A 17,344-nucleotide genomic window follows, 5' to 3' on the forward strand; every position below is an offset into this window, starting at 1 on the left:
TTTAAGTGGGATTGGGAATTCAGGACTTTGACTTGAAATGACCTCTGTCAAGGATGTTCTGTTTTCACGCCTGTTTGTTTGTTTGTATGTGTGTCCGTAAGCAGCATTAAACAACTGAACCGATTTTCCATGAAACCTGGTGGAAGGATGTGGAATAGGTCAGAGAATAACTTTTGATTTGAATCTGGATGTTTTTCAATATTTTTACATTTTCCCAAGAAATATTTCATTTGATCTGGTTGAAAAAAACACAGGCATGTTTAGGGAACTGATTTGATAAGTGTGAGAAATTGGTGCAGCTTGAATTTTAGGGGACAGTTGGGCCTTGACAGAGGAACGCGCTCTGCTGAAGAGACACTTTAGTTGTGTATAGTCATATTAATATTTGTTGTTCTAAATGTGGCCAAAGGGAAACTTAACACCACATTGAGAGCAAACAGAAGCCTGAAGTAACTCTCACTGGCCTGTTTCACTGTTTCCTACTCTTTGTACTGGAGTACCTCCAAATAATATATTACCATATGCCGCCTTGTTGAACTCTGAACCGTGATCAGAGGAAAGAACCGCACACATTATACATTTCCTGTCTAATTTACAAACTCTGCTCAAACATAGCGCTCTGATTCCATGTAGCCATGGTCTGCCGAACACCAATTAGAGCTCCCTTAGATTAAATTAATCTCCGAAAGTTTTTTTTTTGCTCTTTTCGTTAACCATAGATGAAAGCAGCTTTATGTATAGAAGGCTGATAATAGGACTAACTCCCTGGTGTGGGGCGGAGAGTGAGATAAGAGTGAGAGTAAAGAGGGAGAGTGTTTTTTGAGGAGGAGGGGAGGAGAGGAGGAGAGGGTTCTCACTCACCTCCGCATGGTGCTCCTGGTTCTGCTGGAGGACCTCTATGACTAACTCCGCCAGGCGAATTGTTTCCTCCAGCTTTTTGGCAGGCGTGACTAAGCGGCCTACGTTCTCTGAGACAAAAGGATGAGGGTGAGGGATGAGTGGTTAGTCAAGCACAGAGAAGGATTCCAGGGGGATTTTTTTTTTTTTTACGACTATTCTAAAGAGTTTTTCCTGTCTGTGTATTTGACCGTTTAATAAAAGTACAAACACAGCACTTACACTGTGATGTTCACAAACCAAACCTCCTAAATTAGTCAAGCGTGTCGTCATTTACATGCATGTTTAGGCTACGTGACATAAAGCAACAGAAGTGATGTGTTTGTAGGATAATCAGATTTATGTCGGAGGAGTATCAGGCACAGGAATAGTGGCGTTGGGATGGAGGAGCGATGTAGCATTAGAAAGCATGCATAGTGAAGCGGTACTGAATAAGCCATCTGTATAAGGAGCTGCCGCATGCTGTGTCCAAAAACCCTCACTGAACACACACTGTAAAAATAATTCATCACTCCTGTTTGAGACTGATCAAATTTGTGCAAATATTTGTTTCATAATCTAGAAACAGAAAATGTGTCGACATTCCAATTTCATAATTATGATTAATTTTATCTTATTATATAAATACAAGACCGACATGTCTTTCTTGAGTCATCAAAACAAGTCTTAATCATTTCAGCATACTGCCTGCGGTATGTGGTTCACTAGATGCTTAAAATTGTTCTTCTCTTAAAAATATCTATTCAAAATAGCACTAAGTTAATAAATCAATTTATTAAATGACCTAAATGTCTTTTAATGAATACTTTTTACAGTGTGTTGGTGTTGAATCTGTCATCGACTACGATTTTGTCCTATTTTCCTTCACTTAGCTGCTGATTTTTCTCTATAACTTGCAAAAGCTCCAGATCACTTGGTTGTACCTCTGTTGACAGAATGATCAGCTAAGACAGTTACATGTCGATGAAATGGGAATATTCAAGGTGCACGACTATGTGGAAATGACGAATGTGTATAATCGGAACATGAAACCGAATGGCTACATAAATCTGAAATCAAAAGGACATAAATACACAACTTTACATAAAACATTAGCGCTCTTACTTAGGACTTCAGGTCTGACTTGGGGTATTTGATTGTTCTCAACATTATTTAGTTCTTTAGGTTTCCTCAAATATTTGAACTCAGGCCAAATCAATAATTTCATCTATTTTGGGTTCCTAGCTGTAACTGCTAAATAAAACCTAATTTGCCACTTTAGGTTAGGCCTTCAGTTATCATGTAAGGTTTTTCATTGGGATTGAAATATGAGATATCTAAAGCTTGTACTTCAGCCACTGTCTTCAGGGACATATAATCGACACTAATGGATGGATCACATGGATTTGTGTTACAGTAACTATATATCCTGTGGTCATAATGTCCTGGACTGGACGGCTCTGAGAGCACATCTGTGAAGACATGGATCAGGGTTTGGTCTAGAAGGTGCATCACAGCTCAGCTTCATCAGCGCAACAGAAGAAATAATAATCAGAAACAGTTTGGAGTCAATCCATTAAGACGTTAAAACTATAAAAAAAATAATACAATATTAAATGCGTCTACTTTGGAATATTAAAGAGCCAGTTCACCAAATTCTCAAGCAACATAACACAAGTTAAACAAACTGTGTCACTTTTCCCTGGTGGAAACGTGAGCCACGAGCATAGTTTCAGTTTATCTGTGTAGATCTGGATAGGTTTTCATGAATAAATTCACCTGATCTAAAATAGATTAGGCTTTGTTTGATGCATTCAGCTTATCTTATTATACTTTTTATTTGTGTTTCAACTAAATGTAAGACCATTTTCACCTAAAGGACAATTAAGTTACATTTTATATGAGGTGAAAGTTACAGTAAAACCAAAACTATCTACATGACTGTACCACGAGAGAAAGATTTTTTGGGGGTTTGTTTATTTGTTTGTTTATGGTGGATTATGGTTGAACTGACACTTTAAATATAGATTTGAAATATATGGCATTTAAAAAATGCATATAGGTATGTGAAGGAACAATCCTTAACTGTATATGAGGTTTATTTTGGATGTTGCTTATGTCCTTTTCTTATTTTATTTCTGATTTAACCTTTGACAAAACATAAAATGTATTATTTTTGTAAGAGATTGTATTACTCTATAATTGTTCATGCAAAAATGCCATTTTAGATCATTTTCAGCAATTTACACACATTATTCTTATTTAAAGTGAATACTGTATTAAATCTGAAACACTATTAACTTAAATATATGTATATATATGTTATAATATATAGTAATACAATCTCCACGGTATGTACTTCCAAAAATAGATATTTAAAACAGAGCAAGACATTTGGGTACTTATATTAATGTGTATAACCAGTGTGTATAAAATATTGTATGAAAGGCTATGCTACAGGTCAAGTGTGTGCATACATGCATATATTGTAAATCTATAAAGTGTGTGTGTGAGGGGTGAGGGCTTAGGGTCTGTGTGTATTTGCATGTATGTGTGCACTGGGGCTAAACCACAAGCTAAACATGAGTTCACCTGGATCCTTTTGATCCTTTTGACCTTTCTCAACTTCAGCGAGAGAAAAGGGAGAGAAGAGATAGAGAGGAGATGTTTAGAATTAGCAGGGCTCTGGGATTATTATCATGTTACAGGGGGGTAGAGCTCCGAGTTGTTATCCATCACCATGTGACCCCCGCAAAGAATCTGCTGGGACCTTTTCAGCTCCAGGGACTGAGGTTTCTAGGCAACAGACGCAACGTCACAAACATAATAAAAAACAGAAACACTGAAACGTCACCCTGTGGAAAATTGGAAATTAAAATTGTGATAAGATGTTTGTTAACAAACAGACAGAAGCTCAGACTATCGTAAACAGATAAGGACACACGGACGGCTGTCAGGAGCATAGACAGGACACACTGAGTGACTTGAGTTGAATCAAGGGGAAAAGAACACAAACAGGAGCTGTTGCATTCAGATATGCTACCCTGTCCTCCTCATTCAATATCTCCTTCCCTATCTCTGGTGTCACAGTGTGAAAAGAAGCCTACCTGTTCAGCACAGCACACCACTGAGACATGATCAGACCAAATGACTGGAGGAGATAACAATGTAAGCAATGTAAAAATGCATTCAAGTCAAAGGAAGGGGCATCCAACCAAAAGAAAGAAGCTAACAGACCAGACTGCTCATTCATGTCCATCACAGACAGATGGTGCTAAAAGAAGGACCCCGACTGATTCAGTGTGGTACTGCTCAGATCTCTCGGCTGGTGCGCTCCCCACTCACTCTCACAGACAAAAGGCACAGATAAAACAAGCATGGCAGGAGCAACATCTCTTAAGAAGAGAGGATAGGCAGAGGGTGGTAGTGGTGGTGGGGGGGATTGATGAGGTGAAAGAGGAGGAGGAGGAGGAGGAGAGAGGCTTGGGAGAGGATGATGAAGGTACTCACGGATGGTTAAATCCATCACTTGAGACGCCAAGCAGAAGACAGGGTGCTCATACATTTCCCTCTTTTTCCCTATAAAAAAGGATTGGGGCATGCAAGAGGCTGGGGTCAGAGGTGGGTAGGAGAGAGGTCAGAGGCTGATGGGAAGAGGGCTGTCCAGGTGAAACCGGTATTGTGCCGGACAGGAGGCCCTGCGGTAAAGTCACATGTTCGGTTTGTTTAGAACCAGGTGCCTCACGAGGACAGTGGGAAGTCAATTCACATGGAATGGCAAGATAGTAAGGTTTAATTCCTTAGTATCTTTAGCACCCTGGGGGATTTCTTTCAAGGCATAAACAACATCAGAGTTTTCTATAAGCAAAATGCATGTTGATGCATTTTATGAATATATAGGAAGAAAAGACAGCATGGGAGAATAAGACATTATATAATATCTTGTCACTTTTTTTGATATGAAATCCATGCCAATAAAGAAAGGCCATGTTGTTATGTCTCAAAGCACATGCAGATGTCTGATGCTGGTTTGTAGGCGTTCAATCCCAGCATTCCTTTGGTTCAGAGCCATTTATCACGTAGTCACTCAAATAAGGTGATAACTGTGGCAAAGCCAACGACTGCGAGCGAGGAGAGAAAAGCAGAGCAGACAGGGAGGGACAGGGAGTGGAAGAAGGTGGTCTTCACCAAGAACAGAAGACAGAGGGGACAGGAGAGCTGCAGGGATTTGGAGCAGTGGGGAGGGGTTGTTGAGGGGCACGGGCAGCGTCAGCTGGAGGAATGAGAGAGGTAACAGCTACAGTAAGGTAACGGGAGGGGGGGGGGTGTGCATTGACAGGAATCTGGATGTCAGGACATTCAGTTAAGCTGAACTCACAGTCCAATCATCGGGCGCCTGAGGGCCAGGACACCACACAGTCTGAATTGGCACAATGAGAGATCAGCACATCAACAGATTTCAGGGCTTTGGATTTGAATGCATTTTTACTCACACACCTCTACACAAAAGCCAACTTGACCTACAGAACAGCACAGAGCTAAAGCAGGCCTGAAACAAAGGAGAGAGTTATTGGACTGGGACAACAAGTGCCCGACACTGTCACAAATAATTTGGGATATGGACACAAATATACCGTTATACCGAATTCACCACGTGTAGAGAAATATATGACAAAGTCAAAGTCACAAGAACAATCTTAATATAAAACTGCAGTAGAAACAGGGACACATGTTTACAATATTAAAACGTGTCTTTTCCTGTTTTACTTCCTCACACAACCAGTGACTGAACACCAGACAAAGTGAGAGCATACTTTAATGACCACTGTCGTTGTTTTAATAATTACATCGTTAGGAAATTCCCTGCTGCACTCATTATCTGACGTGGGCTTGTGTGTTTTTTTTACCTTCAATTTTAGCATATTCTTTAATCCGCTCGTAGTTGAGCTGAGCAGCCTGCTCCAAACACTTGCGGATAACTCCTTTAACTTCCTCTGGTGGGACTGGGGTCACGATGTCCTTCATCAGGACCTAAACAGGGAATGTGTGAGCGGGGTCTATTGCATCACACCCGTTCTTTCACTGTGCATAAAATGTTTTCTTTGTTGAATTTACAAACCCTCTCCAGCAAGGACAAAGTGGCCTTCAGTGCACCCTCTGGACGACCGAAGGGGAAAAAATATCTAAAAAGAGAAGATGCAGAGAGACAAGGAATGAGCAGTGAGAAAACCCCAGTGGGCACAATGTTTTGCGACTTGGGGGTAATGTGCAGTTCGTTGGTTACCTGAAATGTACAATCTGGTTTTCCAAAATCACACGCAACCGCTCCTTGATGTCTTCGAAACGCTCCTTCTCATCCACTTTCACCGTGCTCAGCCCGTCTGGCCTGCCGGGATCACAAGCACACACGTTAAGCCCACTGAAACCGGACAGAGGTTCAACTTCTCAACGAAAAAAAAGAAAAGGAAGAGCTCAGTGGCTAACGGTTTATCAGATCCCCCTCCCCCCCCGGGAACTGACTGCAAATTGTCGTTTGAGTTCCATTTGTGTTACGTGTGCAAATAAATGACAGCTTCTCACCTTTTTGGCCCTTGACAGAGTGGTATTTTGGAATCCTTAGTCTTTCTAAACGTGAATGTGCGTACTCGCTTAGAGGCCGTGCGAGGATCGGGGCTTGGGGAGCTCTTTGGGGAAACGAGGGTCTCATAGCCCAGCGGCCCCCAGTAATCGCTGCCCTCTCTGACTTTAACGCACGCATGGGAGGATGAATAATATGGACAGTAAGAGACTATGGCAACAAGAACAGAGAGAAAGGAAAACAAAGAAAAATGGTAGAAAACAAGAAAAAATATGTGGAGATACACAATCGATTAACAACGTAACATGGAACACAGAGAAAAAATAAACAACAACATAAAAGCAACAGAACATAAATCAGAACATAAATATGGCAAATTAATTAAGATGAAGGACATGAAAAAAAGGTGTAGGATGCTTCTGATGAGCCTGACTCTGTTATGTTCTCGCCCATTGTTTATAGAGCTTTAGTGCATCCCCCTCCTCAGTACAGTATAATGTATAAGACATATCAGTCTGCTTAATAGAATGGAATGCTGGCATTTCATGTTGTGTGATATTAATGGAGACATATGATGCTTTGTCAATTGTTCTTGTTCCTCTACAGTGTTATAAGTTTCTTATATGCACGTGAAACTCCATGTTAGTCGTTTGGTCGATTCTTCTGCTTCATCGTGATGTCACTTGATTGTGTGACAACAAACTTTGGCTGATCTCTATTAACAGCTTCTCCTGCTTTTGAATGCAAACTAATTTAAAACAAAAAGGAAAGTCAGTGCATGTCGTTCTTTGTGTTCCGTCTCTTTTGCTCTCCACAATGTTTCACTGCGGGCAGCCACTGCCTGCTTTAAATGTGATTGGTCAAACAGATTCTGCACATTGACACACACAATCTGTTTATAGAGATAAGATGTCACGTTACATGACTATGATGATCATTGCCATAATGCACGCCCCCCCCTGTCTTAAAGAGACAGGAGCAAAGTCTTTCTGACAGATGGCTAAAGAGAAATGCAGCTGCAATGGGCAATATGAGTGTTTTCTGAACATTGGAGCATTTAAACATATTCATCAAACCCATATTGAAATGATCAACCTGAATTTGAGCATGATATGTCTCTGTTAAGGGTTTTGAGATTCTGTTCAGCGACGTGGCTTACAAAGCACAGACACTTCAGTAGAAAGGATCAGGGTCCCACCTGTTCCCGTGGACATGGGAGGCACAGAAAGCGAAGCTGTAGTGAAGCAGAGTGGGGTCAATGATCGCCCCGCTCTCCGCTCTCTCCAGCAGGTCACGCAGGTAACACAGATGTCTGTGACAACCTCGAACTCCGTTCCTGGCACAGTACTCATCCAAGACAAACACCTGGCCTGGGCTGAACCATCCCTGCACCACACAAACACAGATGGGGGGGGTTACGTTGACGCATATCACCAAGCAACAGCAGCCCACTGTCTGAACGCCGTCAATGCATTGTGTGTTATAACGGGCAGAGAGACACTCACCAGGCAGCAGAAGGTGTCGTTGAGCCTGTGGTCCAACGTGAGCCGCTGCACCATCTCAAAAAGCGAGGCGTGGTCAAAGCTACAGGGGTTAGCGGAGATAAACTCATCCATGCCATGTTTCTGAGCTCTGTCAGCATCTATCCAGCCAACAGCACAGGGAAAAGCACATGATTCAGAGGAGAGGACATCAGTGAGACCCGGGAACACAGCAGCTCTTTCTCACAACACAGAGACACCAGGGTTGTTTTTCAGCTACTTCTAAGGGCAAATTATAAACACTCACAGCTTACATTGTCAACTTGCATTGTGTCAGACAGCGTAAAGAGTTTTGATGTATTGATGGATGATATTCTATCGATCTGAATGAAATCTCAGTTGCTTCTGTATGTTCACGCATGAATCGCATTCACTGCTGTTTTACAGGGTTCCTTTTGACATGGCCCAGACGTGTTTGAAGAAGTGCTGCCTGTCAAAATTAAAAGCATTCTACTGAATGTATGTAATAGATTCTGCCATTCGCTATTGTTGAATGTCACTCAGGTCCTGGCAAATTTAAGAGACGTGTGCTATTAAAAAAGACAGAAATACGGTAAAAGAATAATTCATTTGAACACACTGTATGGCTTCAGTATAAAAAAAGTTATAAAAAAGTTATCGATGGGAGAATCGCAGATTCTCTCCAGTTACAGATGCTGGAAAATCAGGATCAAACTATTTTTTTACTTTCTGTTTCAAGAGGAGACTTTCTATGTGAAACTCAGTTAAGAAAAAAAAATGGTGGCATCAAATTGTGTAAAAATTAACTTTAAATATGGTTGATGAAAACATTGGTGGAGTAATCTTTTATCTTTTATTTCTCAACAAAAATGGAAGACATCTAAACTGACCTTGATTTCTTGCTCTGTAAACAATAAAGCTTTCAGAGACAAAAATGATGGCAACAAGGATGATTCAAAATAGATGCTGTCATGTCCTGTGTGTGAGTGACAGGTGTCATGTTCACGAAACACTGACATGAGTGATGATGATGATTTGGGGACGAGGGTGGGGAATAGAGGCCTGATCTTGGTGGGTGTGGGGTGGTCACAACTGACGTCTGTCTACCTCCAGGTTAGAGGGAATAGGGAGAGGGTATTAATACTGGCGCTAAACATTCACAGGGATTTGAACCTACAGAGGGTTACACTTCAGGAAATGAGCTTCTTTTTTTTTTAAACTCCAATCTGAGGAGGAGAACCTGTGAGACAACAAGTCAAATGTGGACGATGGAAGTAGAGGTTGTTCAAAAAGAGAAGGACAAGGCAGGTACAGAAAAAGTCATAATGTAAAAAGAGTAGGACAGTTAACACAAAGATAAGGCGATGGCAGTAGGGGTGGGGACGGTGCTGGTGCTGGATGTGTGACGGGATGAGAGAAGATTCATTGGGCAAGACGACCCCACCACGGGACAAAGACACGTGGTCGGACAAGTGTTGGAGAGCGATGACCACAAGAGGAAGAGTCGCTGAGGGGCAAGTTTCAAAGGAAGTGAAGTTGTGGGGGAGTGTTAAGATAGTGATAAAACATCCAAAGAGTGAACAGAAGGCGCCTGGCGCTGGGCTGTGACACACAGTGAGTGGGCTGTATCTCCTCTGGCTGGATTAAATGAGGAAATGGAGTTGAAGTCCAGAACATCTCAGTGCTACAGTAACATTATCATGACTTACAATAGCTCGTACTTCAACCATGAGTTAAAAAATGACCAATTTACCAACGTGTATAGGCGGGTAGTTTTGCATTCATTTATAAATTATCACATGCTGGAGAACATCGTGACTTTTCACTGAGCTTTTAAACGTCATGCACATCTGCAGACCCATTTTCAAATGTGCATTTTCTTTTCCTTTTTTTTTTGGCATTCCTTTTTTTTTTCTTTTTTCTCTACGCATTTGCAAGTTGACAATACTTGAATATGTTGCAGTGTATTCATGGTCTCTACAGAGCACACTAACAGGCATACCACTACTGGAGAAATCTAATAGGGTAGCAATACAATTTGGTGCAAGTACATGGGTAAATAGCATGAAGCTTACAGAGGCAAAACTGTATCATTCTCTGGGAGGGGGGGGGGGATGAATGAATGAAAACTCCTGTAATATGTACAAAAGTATATATGGACACATGACACAGGTGTTCTCCTTTTCAGGCAAACAAAGGGCAGTCAAAATAAATCAAAATGAGATCTCTCCTTTTCTGGAGGTGTAACACCGGTCTAGCCTCTATCTACAAGCCCATCTACTGTAAGAGGAGGAGGAGGAGGAGTAGGAGGAGGAGGAGGAGGAGGAGGAGAGGGGGAGAGGGGGTCCGGAGTATTTTATTGTAAGAAGGGGCGGCATTAGCTACTCCTTGTCTTTTGGCATTCAGAATACTCCGCATACATATTTGCCAACTCTCATCGAAAACGTTCAAAGGAAAACAACTAAAAGCAATTGAGCCCTCTGCAGTAAAGCATGATCAACCCTCGGGACAAATTTCACCCATGCATCCAATAGATACTCTAACATCACAGCCGTCATCATTCACACTTTATCCTCATTTATATCGTTGAGCCCACAAACCAATCTGACTTTCTTTCTAGATCTCATCTGCAATAAAAAGAGTCACCAGTTTGTTTTCAGCTCATGGAATTTAAATTATTAATAATCACAGGAGATGTTTGCTCGTGTTTCTAATGGGGTCACATTTTATCGTCACGTTGCTTTACTCTGAGGGATCCCATCACCAATGTGAAAGAAAAGAGAGAAGGCAATTATGCAGTAACAGCTCTAATGTTCAACCTTAACCATAGCTGTGTCAAATAATAAGGTTCTTAGAATAAAAATACATGCATCCTATACTGGCACGAATGGATGCTTATACTTTGATCATCAAGTAGAGGTCGTCAAAACAAAAACAAAAAAGTTATCAACTAATATCTAAGACATGAAGCGAGACGTGAAAAAGGATAAGAGGGAGAGAGAAAGAGAGAAAGAGATAAAGAGAGAGAGAGAGAGAGAGAGAGAGAGAGAGAGAGAGAGAGAGAGAGAGAGAACGTTGCATTTGTCAGATAATCAGCGGGGATTATCTGAGCTGTGCCGGCTACAGGGAAGCACTTACCCTTGAGTCCAGCTAGAAGACAGCAGGGTAAGAAGGGACAAACCAGAATAACATAAAGACTAGCAACAAGGCTGGAGGAGAGCAATCACGAAAGACCCTGACCTAGCAGCTGCATTACTCAAGAAGGGTACAGGCAAAGCATGAAGAAGAAAACACAACTGAAAAACAACAACCTATACCAACATGAGAGTTTGTGGGCGGTGGTGTGTGAGCACATGTGAGGATATGTGAACTTGACAACAGATGTTGAGGCATATAAGAAAGAGAGAGAGAGAGAGAGAGAGAGAGAGAGAGAGAGAGAGAGACAGAGACAGAGACAGAGACAGAGAGGAGGAGACAGAGAGAGGGAGGAATAGAGAATTTTTACGATCCTCATCACTCCACTGCAGTTTATTTATTCTGGATTCTGGACAAGTACTTAAGGAGTCGGAGAGCTACACGTTAAGTACTGTCCCTCTGTCTGACTGCAGATCAAAGACAAGTCTGACTTTTAAAAGGGACAACGGCAAACACATACACCTACATGATGAAGTCAAACCCCAACAGTCGCTTTCATGTGTAAAAGATGCCTGTCTTTTTTAAAAGGAAAGAGAATATGAAGGTCCTGGTCGAGTTCAAATAGATAAATCAATAGCAATAAATCTTGCGGCGCTTTAATGGAGCACTTCACTTATTTTACACAAAGATCATTCCACTTGTCAGTTTAATCTCCTAAAACCTTTTCATCCAAATGTAGCACAAAATTGACTAAATTGTGAATTAATGTGCGTTTTCATCCACTACTCTTATGTGAAGTTGGTAATTTTTCCAGGAGGGTGCAGATACAATATTTCAGAAGAAGAGTGCAAATTTAAAAAAGCTTGAGTCAAACTTTAAATGGTGTAAAACAAAGCTGACGTTTGTTCCTCGTCTGTATTTGACGTATGTCTCCTCTTCCATCCAGACAGATCTGAGCTGTTTGTCAAGCTTCAGTGGACTATGAAGTCAAACAGTACATTTCTTTAACTAATATTTATTTTGTTGTATTTAGCTGGTATCATTAAAGTAACTTTTTCCGTTTGGGCAGATATTAAAAAGGTTGAAATCCACCACGAGAAATCCACTAGATAATGTCTTCTGTGTCTGAAGGAGCTTTGTCAAGTCTTTAACATATAACCCTAGTGATGTCATAGTGATGTCATCACAGCTTCCTTTGGTTGGAGTTGAAAAACACAAAATTACAACAGAGTCTGCACAACAATCCAGATGTCGTGTGTCTATTTTACTGTGCTAAAGTCATGTGTTTATGATTTTTTGTGTTTGAGAGAGACTGACTTTTAGTGTTAGTGTTTGAGAGAGACTGACTTTATGGAACTGACTTCCACCGTTATGATAATCACATAACGTTATGATAATCACGGGAGTAACCCTTAAAGCCAGCTCTAGAGGCATTGATCAGTATGATATCCTCACATTGTTTAAATATGTCAGATTTCCTGGGGTTTGTCCACATTTAACGGAACCCTTACAGCGTGTGATGTGCACAAAACCACTCCTGAGGAGCAGAAAAACCACTTGAAATCAAACCAGAACCTTCATAGAACTCTTGATTTTCGATCGGTCCACTGCAGCAGAGTCAGGAGGGTTGTGTATGCTATGGTCCCAGTGCCATTCAAGACCACCAGGGGGTGAAACATGTACGCGTGGTGTGCCACAATGTTTCGGGGAGGGGGGTAGGAGGTCTGTGCCACTGTGAGGAGGCTTTGAATGGCAACAGCTGGCATCAGAGGCGTCAACTAACCACAAGAACGATCACATACTGGACAAAGAAACCAATGGAGAAACAACATAGAATTTGTGTAATAGGATTCTGAATAACTGGTCCAATTCATGTAGCTCATTTAGTCCAACCACAATGGTATGATTAACAAAGAGTGACATAGACTTGGGGCTTTTTACTAATCGTTATAGCTATGATTATCATTACTGTAAACCTAGGGTGCTAGTTATTAAGTTTTCTACCACCCTTTTCTAAGAAAAATATAAAAAATTGTTGTAGAAGAATTCATTCTCAATCTGAGTCCAAAAAATGCACACAAAAAATATGATTTGTTCTGAATAGCAGGATCTATTATTGTGGATTGTTAGGAGGAATGTGACCTCAGCTTCCGAGGGTCAGAACATCTACGTTAGTGTTAGGAGCAAAAACACACTACTTTTGAACTTTTGCTCCAGAACAAGAAGGGAATGATTGACAGGATACGCCCAAAAAAACAATTAGAACATAAACGGACTATGGAAAGAAAAGCATTGCCGGTCGAATTTGGAGAGAAACGTACAAAAAAAAATATTGTATACCCTTCCTTAATGAGGGGGGGGGGGGGGGGGGGGGGGGACAGAGGAGACAGTTACAAGAGAAGTTGGTACAGATGCCACACTACTGACACGACAGTCTTACCTTCACTTTGCTAACTGAGCTGTGGGCTGCTTAGAGGTGCAAGTACAGTGACAGATTGGTTAACACTTCTGGCTTATAGCCGTCATTCAGTTAGCACGGAACAGTCTGAGAGAAGGGTCTCAGAACCGCGGCCGCCTGCAGATCTACCCTCTGACGCCACAAGCTAGATAAAGAACCGGCCTGCGGTCGGGACCGGAGCGGCGCACCCTGGCACTGTCGGCCTGAATTCAACCCCAGCAGGCTGGAATGTTCAACTCTTATGTTTGGTGACCTATTTATTTTTTTAACGCAAAGTTTGCACGCCATACCCTGCTGCTGTACAATAAGGTCTACCTCGGGTTGGTTGCTCCTTGTGAACACAGCGATGGAAGAGCATGGAGTTGCACCTTTAAACACTGTGGGAGTTGTGACAATGAGTGGGGGGGTCCATCAGATGCTGTGGGGGATCTGTGAGAGATCAAGGCATGTGTGTGCGTGCTTGTGTGTTAGTTCTACCAGCACATTTTGTGACTGCAGTGTGGAGCGCATGGCGTGAGACATTTATGGGTTAGAGCTTTCACTGCTTGGTGGATGGAGACTGCTTTCTGCTTAGGTGGCCATGTTGTGCTCCAGGCTACTTACAGAACTGAGAAATGGGAGCATCCATTTGGGCTGAGGCGCCCCCTTTGGAGTTGAGTTTCTGGACCTGAGTGGGTGGGACGGGCTTGTGGGACTGGCCAGTGGCGCGATACATGGCCTGGACCCAGAGGATGCGGTCCTGCTCGTCATCACTGGCAAACATCACAGTGTCACCCTCCTTTACTGCATTGAAGAAAGCCCGGCCACCATCCAAGCCTGGGACAGAGACACAACCGAACACAAGTAGATGATTATTATTTTTTTTAGAATGTGCATGCACCTGAAGTTGTATGAGGTTTGGGTGTGATGTCCCACCTGGCTGGGGGTCACTGTAGTCCACAGTGTACCCGTCCAGCTGGAGCAGTTCCTGTGGCTCTGACTTTTTCTCCCTGTAGCTGCACATGGCGAATGTATACTGGCTCACCTGTAACACAAATGATCAACCATCACTTCAACCAGCAAAAGGTTAAAAAAAAAATAGAGAAATCTATGTTGTTTCTGTTTAAGTAATTTTAAATCAGAGAAAGAAAGAATAGCCCTCAGAAGAGTGCATCTCTTCACCAAGGCCCCATAGTCCCCTAAAATTCAATCAAGCTGCACCAAATTGTACTCACTGTACAATCTGTTCCCTAAATATATATCAGATTTTTATTTATCTAGATCCATTGATTTCTCATTGGAGATTGGTAAAAATGTCACAGTTTCTTAAAGAAAGTGAGAAAAAAATAATTCTGGATCTGCTTCTGATACAAATCTGTATTAAAAGTTAAAAGTTTTTCCCTTGGGTCATAACCCAACCCTCTAAAAGATTTCATGGAAATCTGTCGAGTAGTTTTACTGTAATCCAGGAAAAAAAACATCTACGCACATTCAGACTATGCAAATATTATTTGCATTCTCAAAAATAACTAAATAGTGTGACTCAGTTGGTTTAAATGAATCTTTAAATATGTCACTGGCTGAAAACAGCAGTGATCCCAACTTTAAAGGTCACTGCTACTTCACTTCGGCTAAAAACGGTTTATTTCAAAGTTATCTCACCTGCACTAGAACAAAGAATCGCTTCTTCCAGCGCTTCCACACATTCTTCCCAAAGGCCCACAGATACCTGTCAAGACATGGTCCACACACAACGAGATCAAACAACACAATCCCACAGACACAGTTCTTTAAATGTGTTTTGCTTCAGACATGACAGAATTTGCTTCGGGGGTTACATAACGGGAATTCGATAAATGTTGCCCTCAGTCTTTTGAGTTTTATTCCAACTTCAAATGTCAAACAAATCTATATTTTTTAAATCTATACTCTGGTGTCCACCAGGGGGAGTAGAGCTCTTCACAGTATTTTTCCATGCTACGTGACTAGAAATGAGGCCAAAGAGTCGACAGGGCTGGAGATCTATAAGAAAGACATGGGAAATGAAAAGCACATGGGAACGTCACAACACAGTTAACACGGCTGCAGGAGCCTCACCCGCAGTGTTTCATGTTCTGTGGCTTGTCCATACGTATGGCCAGTTTGATCCGGAGATCTTGGTCGGGGCAAGCCTTGGTCACAGTCATCTTGTGGAGCTCTGACTGCTTGGGGCTGTTAGGAGTCGGGTGGAGGACGACCTGCACTCGAATGAAGTCAGAATTCATGATTGTTAATACGGATATCCAGGAGATAAATCTTTAATCTCTTCCTGTGCGACATTCAGCAACACGGTGCATGTGTTTGCCAGGACTTGTGATTATGTGTGTTTGTGTTGCAAAGTGAAAGAATAACGTGAGTCAGTGTCGAGGAACAGAGCGGTGCGCTTTCCTCTGCCTCCCCGAAGAGGAGGCCTAATCTCTCTTTGCGGCGTTAAAGAGCTTTAAAGTAGCCTGCCTTCCTGCCAACGCTGCTGCTGCTGCAGTGGGAGATCAAAGAGCCTTGTCACAGCCAAGGTCACTGCCATGACAGGGACGTCTGAGGTGCAGCGCCCCAACGCAAACCCCAAACACCACCCTCCATTAACCACCTATCACAGTATCCTTACACAGTTACACCCCAGGACAGAGACTTCACAACCCAGAGTGAAGTCTCTGCTCTTTACATTTGAGTCGGGGACACCTAAAGATTGCGATAGCGTTTAAAAATTGGAAATCTGTCCCTAGATATTGGAAAAGAAGCTCTTCAAAATCACCCTACTTCTGCTTATTAGAGAATTACAGCGTATTTCGTTTGTTTTTGTGTGAATGAGAAGTGCATGCTGGGAGTCACACATCTCCTGTACTTGCAAAAATCTAAATTCAGATGGATGAGAGCAGTTATTCAGCAAATGATTTTCTCATTTCGACAACCTCAACTTCATGATCGCAAAAAAAGGTTATTTCCTGATTTACAAACTGGTTACAATACACGAGACACTTTGACAAAATACTCCACTGAACCTCATCTAAAGCGAGTGATTTCCCTGCAGATCAGCGTATGTCTGTGTAGGCAATAACAGTGAATGTGACGACAGTAGGTTTACCCTGCCCAGTTCTTTGTCCTCCAGCGCCAGCACCCCTGTGCTCTCTGTAAACAGCTTCACCTTGACACCGGGCAGAGGGTGTGTGGTGGTGAAGTCCCCCTGGGTGCCCCAGCTGAAAGACACAACAAAACACTCCAGAGGTTAGCTTCCATGGCAGCGTGCGTGTCCCTACACAGTGACCTCATCTCAGGCAATCACACAAACATACATATATATACATACATGTTTGTATCTTCTTTTAGTTGAGGATTCTAAGACTCTTCAGCGCTTTGCTCAAACATTAATGTACAAAGAAATAAACTTTAATTTCAAATTAACAAGTATTACAGTAATCTAATAGACCAAATCCCAGGTTTTAGATACTTTATATAAAAATAGTCTTGACTCGATAACTGACTGTTACTAGGATTGCAACTGGATTGCAGCAAAGGGGAGGGGAGACAATTAATTGTTCATGGACACACACTCACACATACAGGCACAGCAGTATATATATTTTTATCCCAGAGGAAAGACGATGGGGGGACTGGCTTAAAGTAATTTCTAAAAGAGGAAATACTGCAGATTCACACAGATCTACAAAATCTCCAAGTAGGACAAAACCACACAGACTTGATTCCTCTGCCTTGTTCTAAATGCATCCCTGCTATTTATATACCCGACAACATTAAGCCTGCACGTGGCAAGATTTTTAC

At 42.0% G+C, this 17,344-nt stretch overlaps 1 protein-coding gene across 10 annotated transcripts in view; it reads right to left on the reverse strand.

The window, feature by feature from the left end:
• The window catches only part of cadpsb (Ca2+-dependent activator protein for secretion b), a 60,528-nt gene that overhangs the window by 13,690 nt on the left and 29,494 nt on the right, over positions 1-17,344 (reverse strand). For 4 of the 10 annotated variants that reach the window (XM_062402902.1, XM_062402892.1, XM_062402852.1 and 1 more), the window contains exons 7-18: positions 16,650-16,761; positions 15,626-15,765; positions 15,191-15,257; positions 14,465-14,573; positions 14,153-14,365; positions 7,960-8,096; positions 7,653-7,840; positions 6,161-6,262; positions 5,996-6,059; positions 5,784-5,907; positions 4,387-4,455; positions 862-968 (exon numbers count right to left, since the gene is read on the reverse strand). In XM_062402902.1, coding sequence (XP_062258886.1) covers positions 862-968; positions 4,387-4,455; positions 5,784-5,907; positions 5,996-6,059; positions 6,161-6,262; positions 7,653-7,840; positions 7,960-8,096; positions 14,153-14,365; positions 14,465-14,573; positions 15,191-15,257; positions 15,626-15,765; positions 16,650-16,761 — 1,432 coding nt within the window. Of the gene's footprint in view, positions 1-861; positions 969-3,468; positions 3,502-4,386; positions 4,456-5,783; positions 5,908-5,995; positions 6,060-6,160; positions 6,263-6,456; positions 6,616-7,652; positions 7,841-7,959; positions 8,097-14,152; positions 14,366-14,464; positions 14,574-15,190; positions 15,258-15,625; positions 15,766-16,649; positions 16,762-17,344 lie in introns of all 10 variants that reach the window. The other 6 variants (XM_062402913.1, XM_062402885.1, XM_062402878.1 and 3 more) reach the window with 3 other exon arrangements.

The sequence above is a fragment of the Platichthys flesus genome, chromosome 2, assembly GCF_949316205.1.
Source record: "Platichthys flesus chromosome 2, fPlaFle2.1, whole genome shotgun sequence".
Taxonomy (NCBI): domain Eukaryota; kingdom Metazoa; phylum Chordata; class Actinopteri; order Pleuronectiformes; family Pleuronectidae; genus Platichthys; species Platichthys flesus.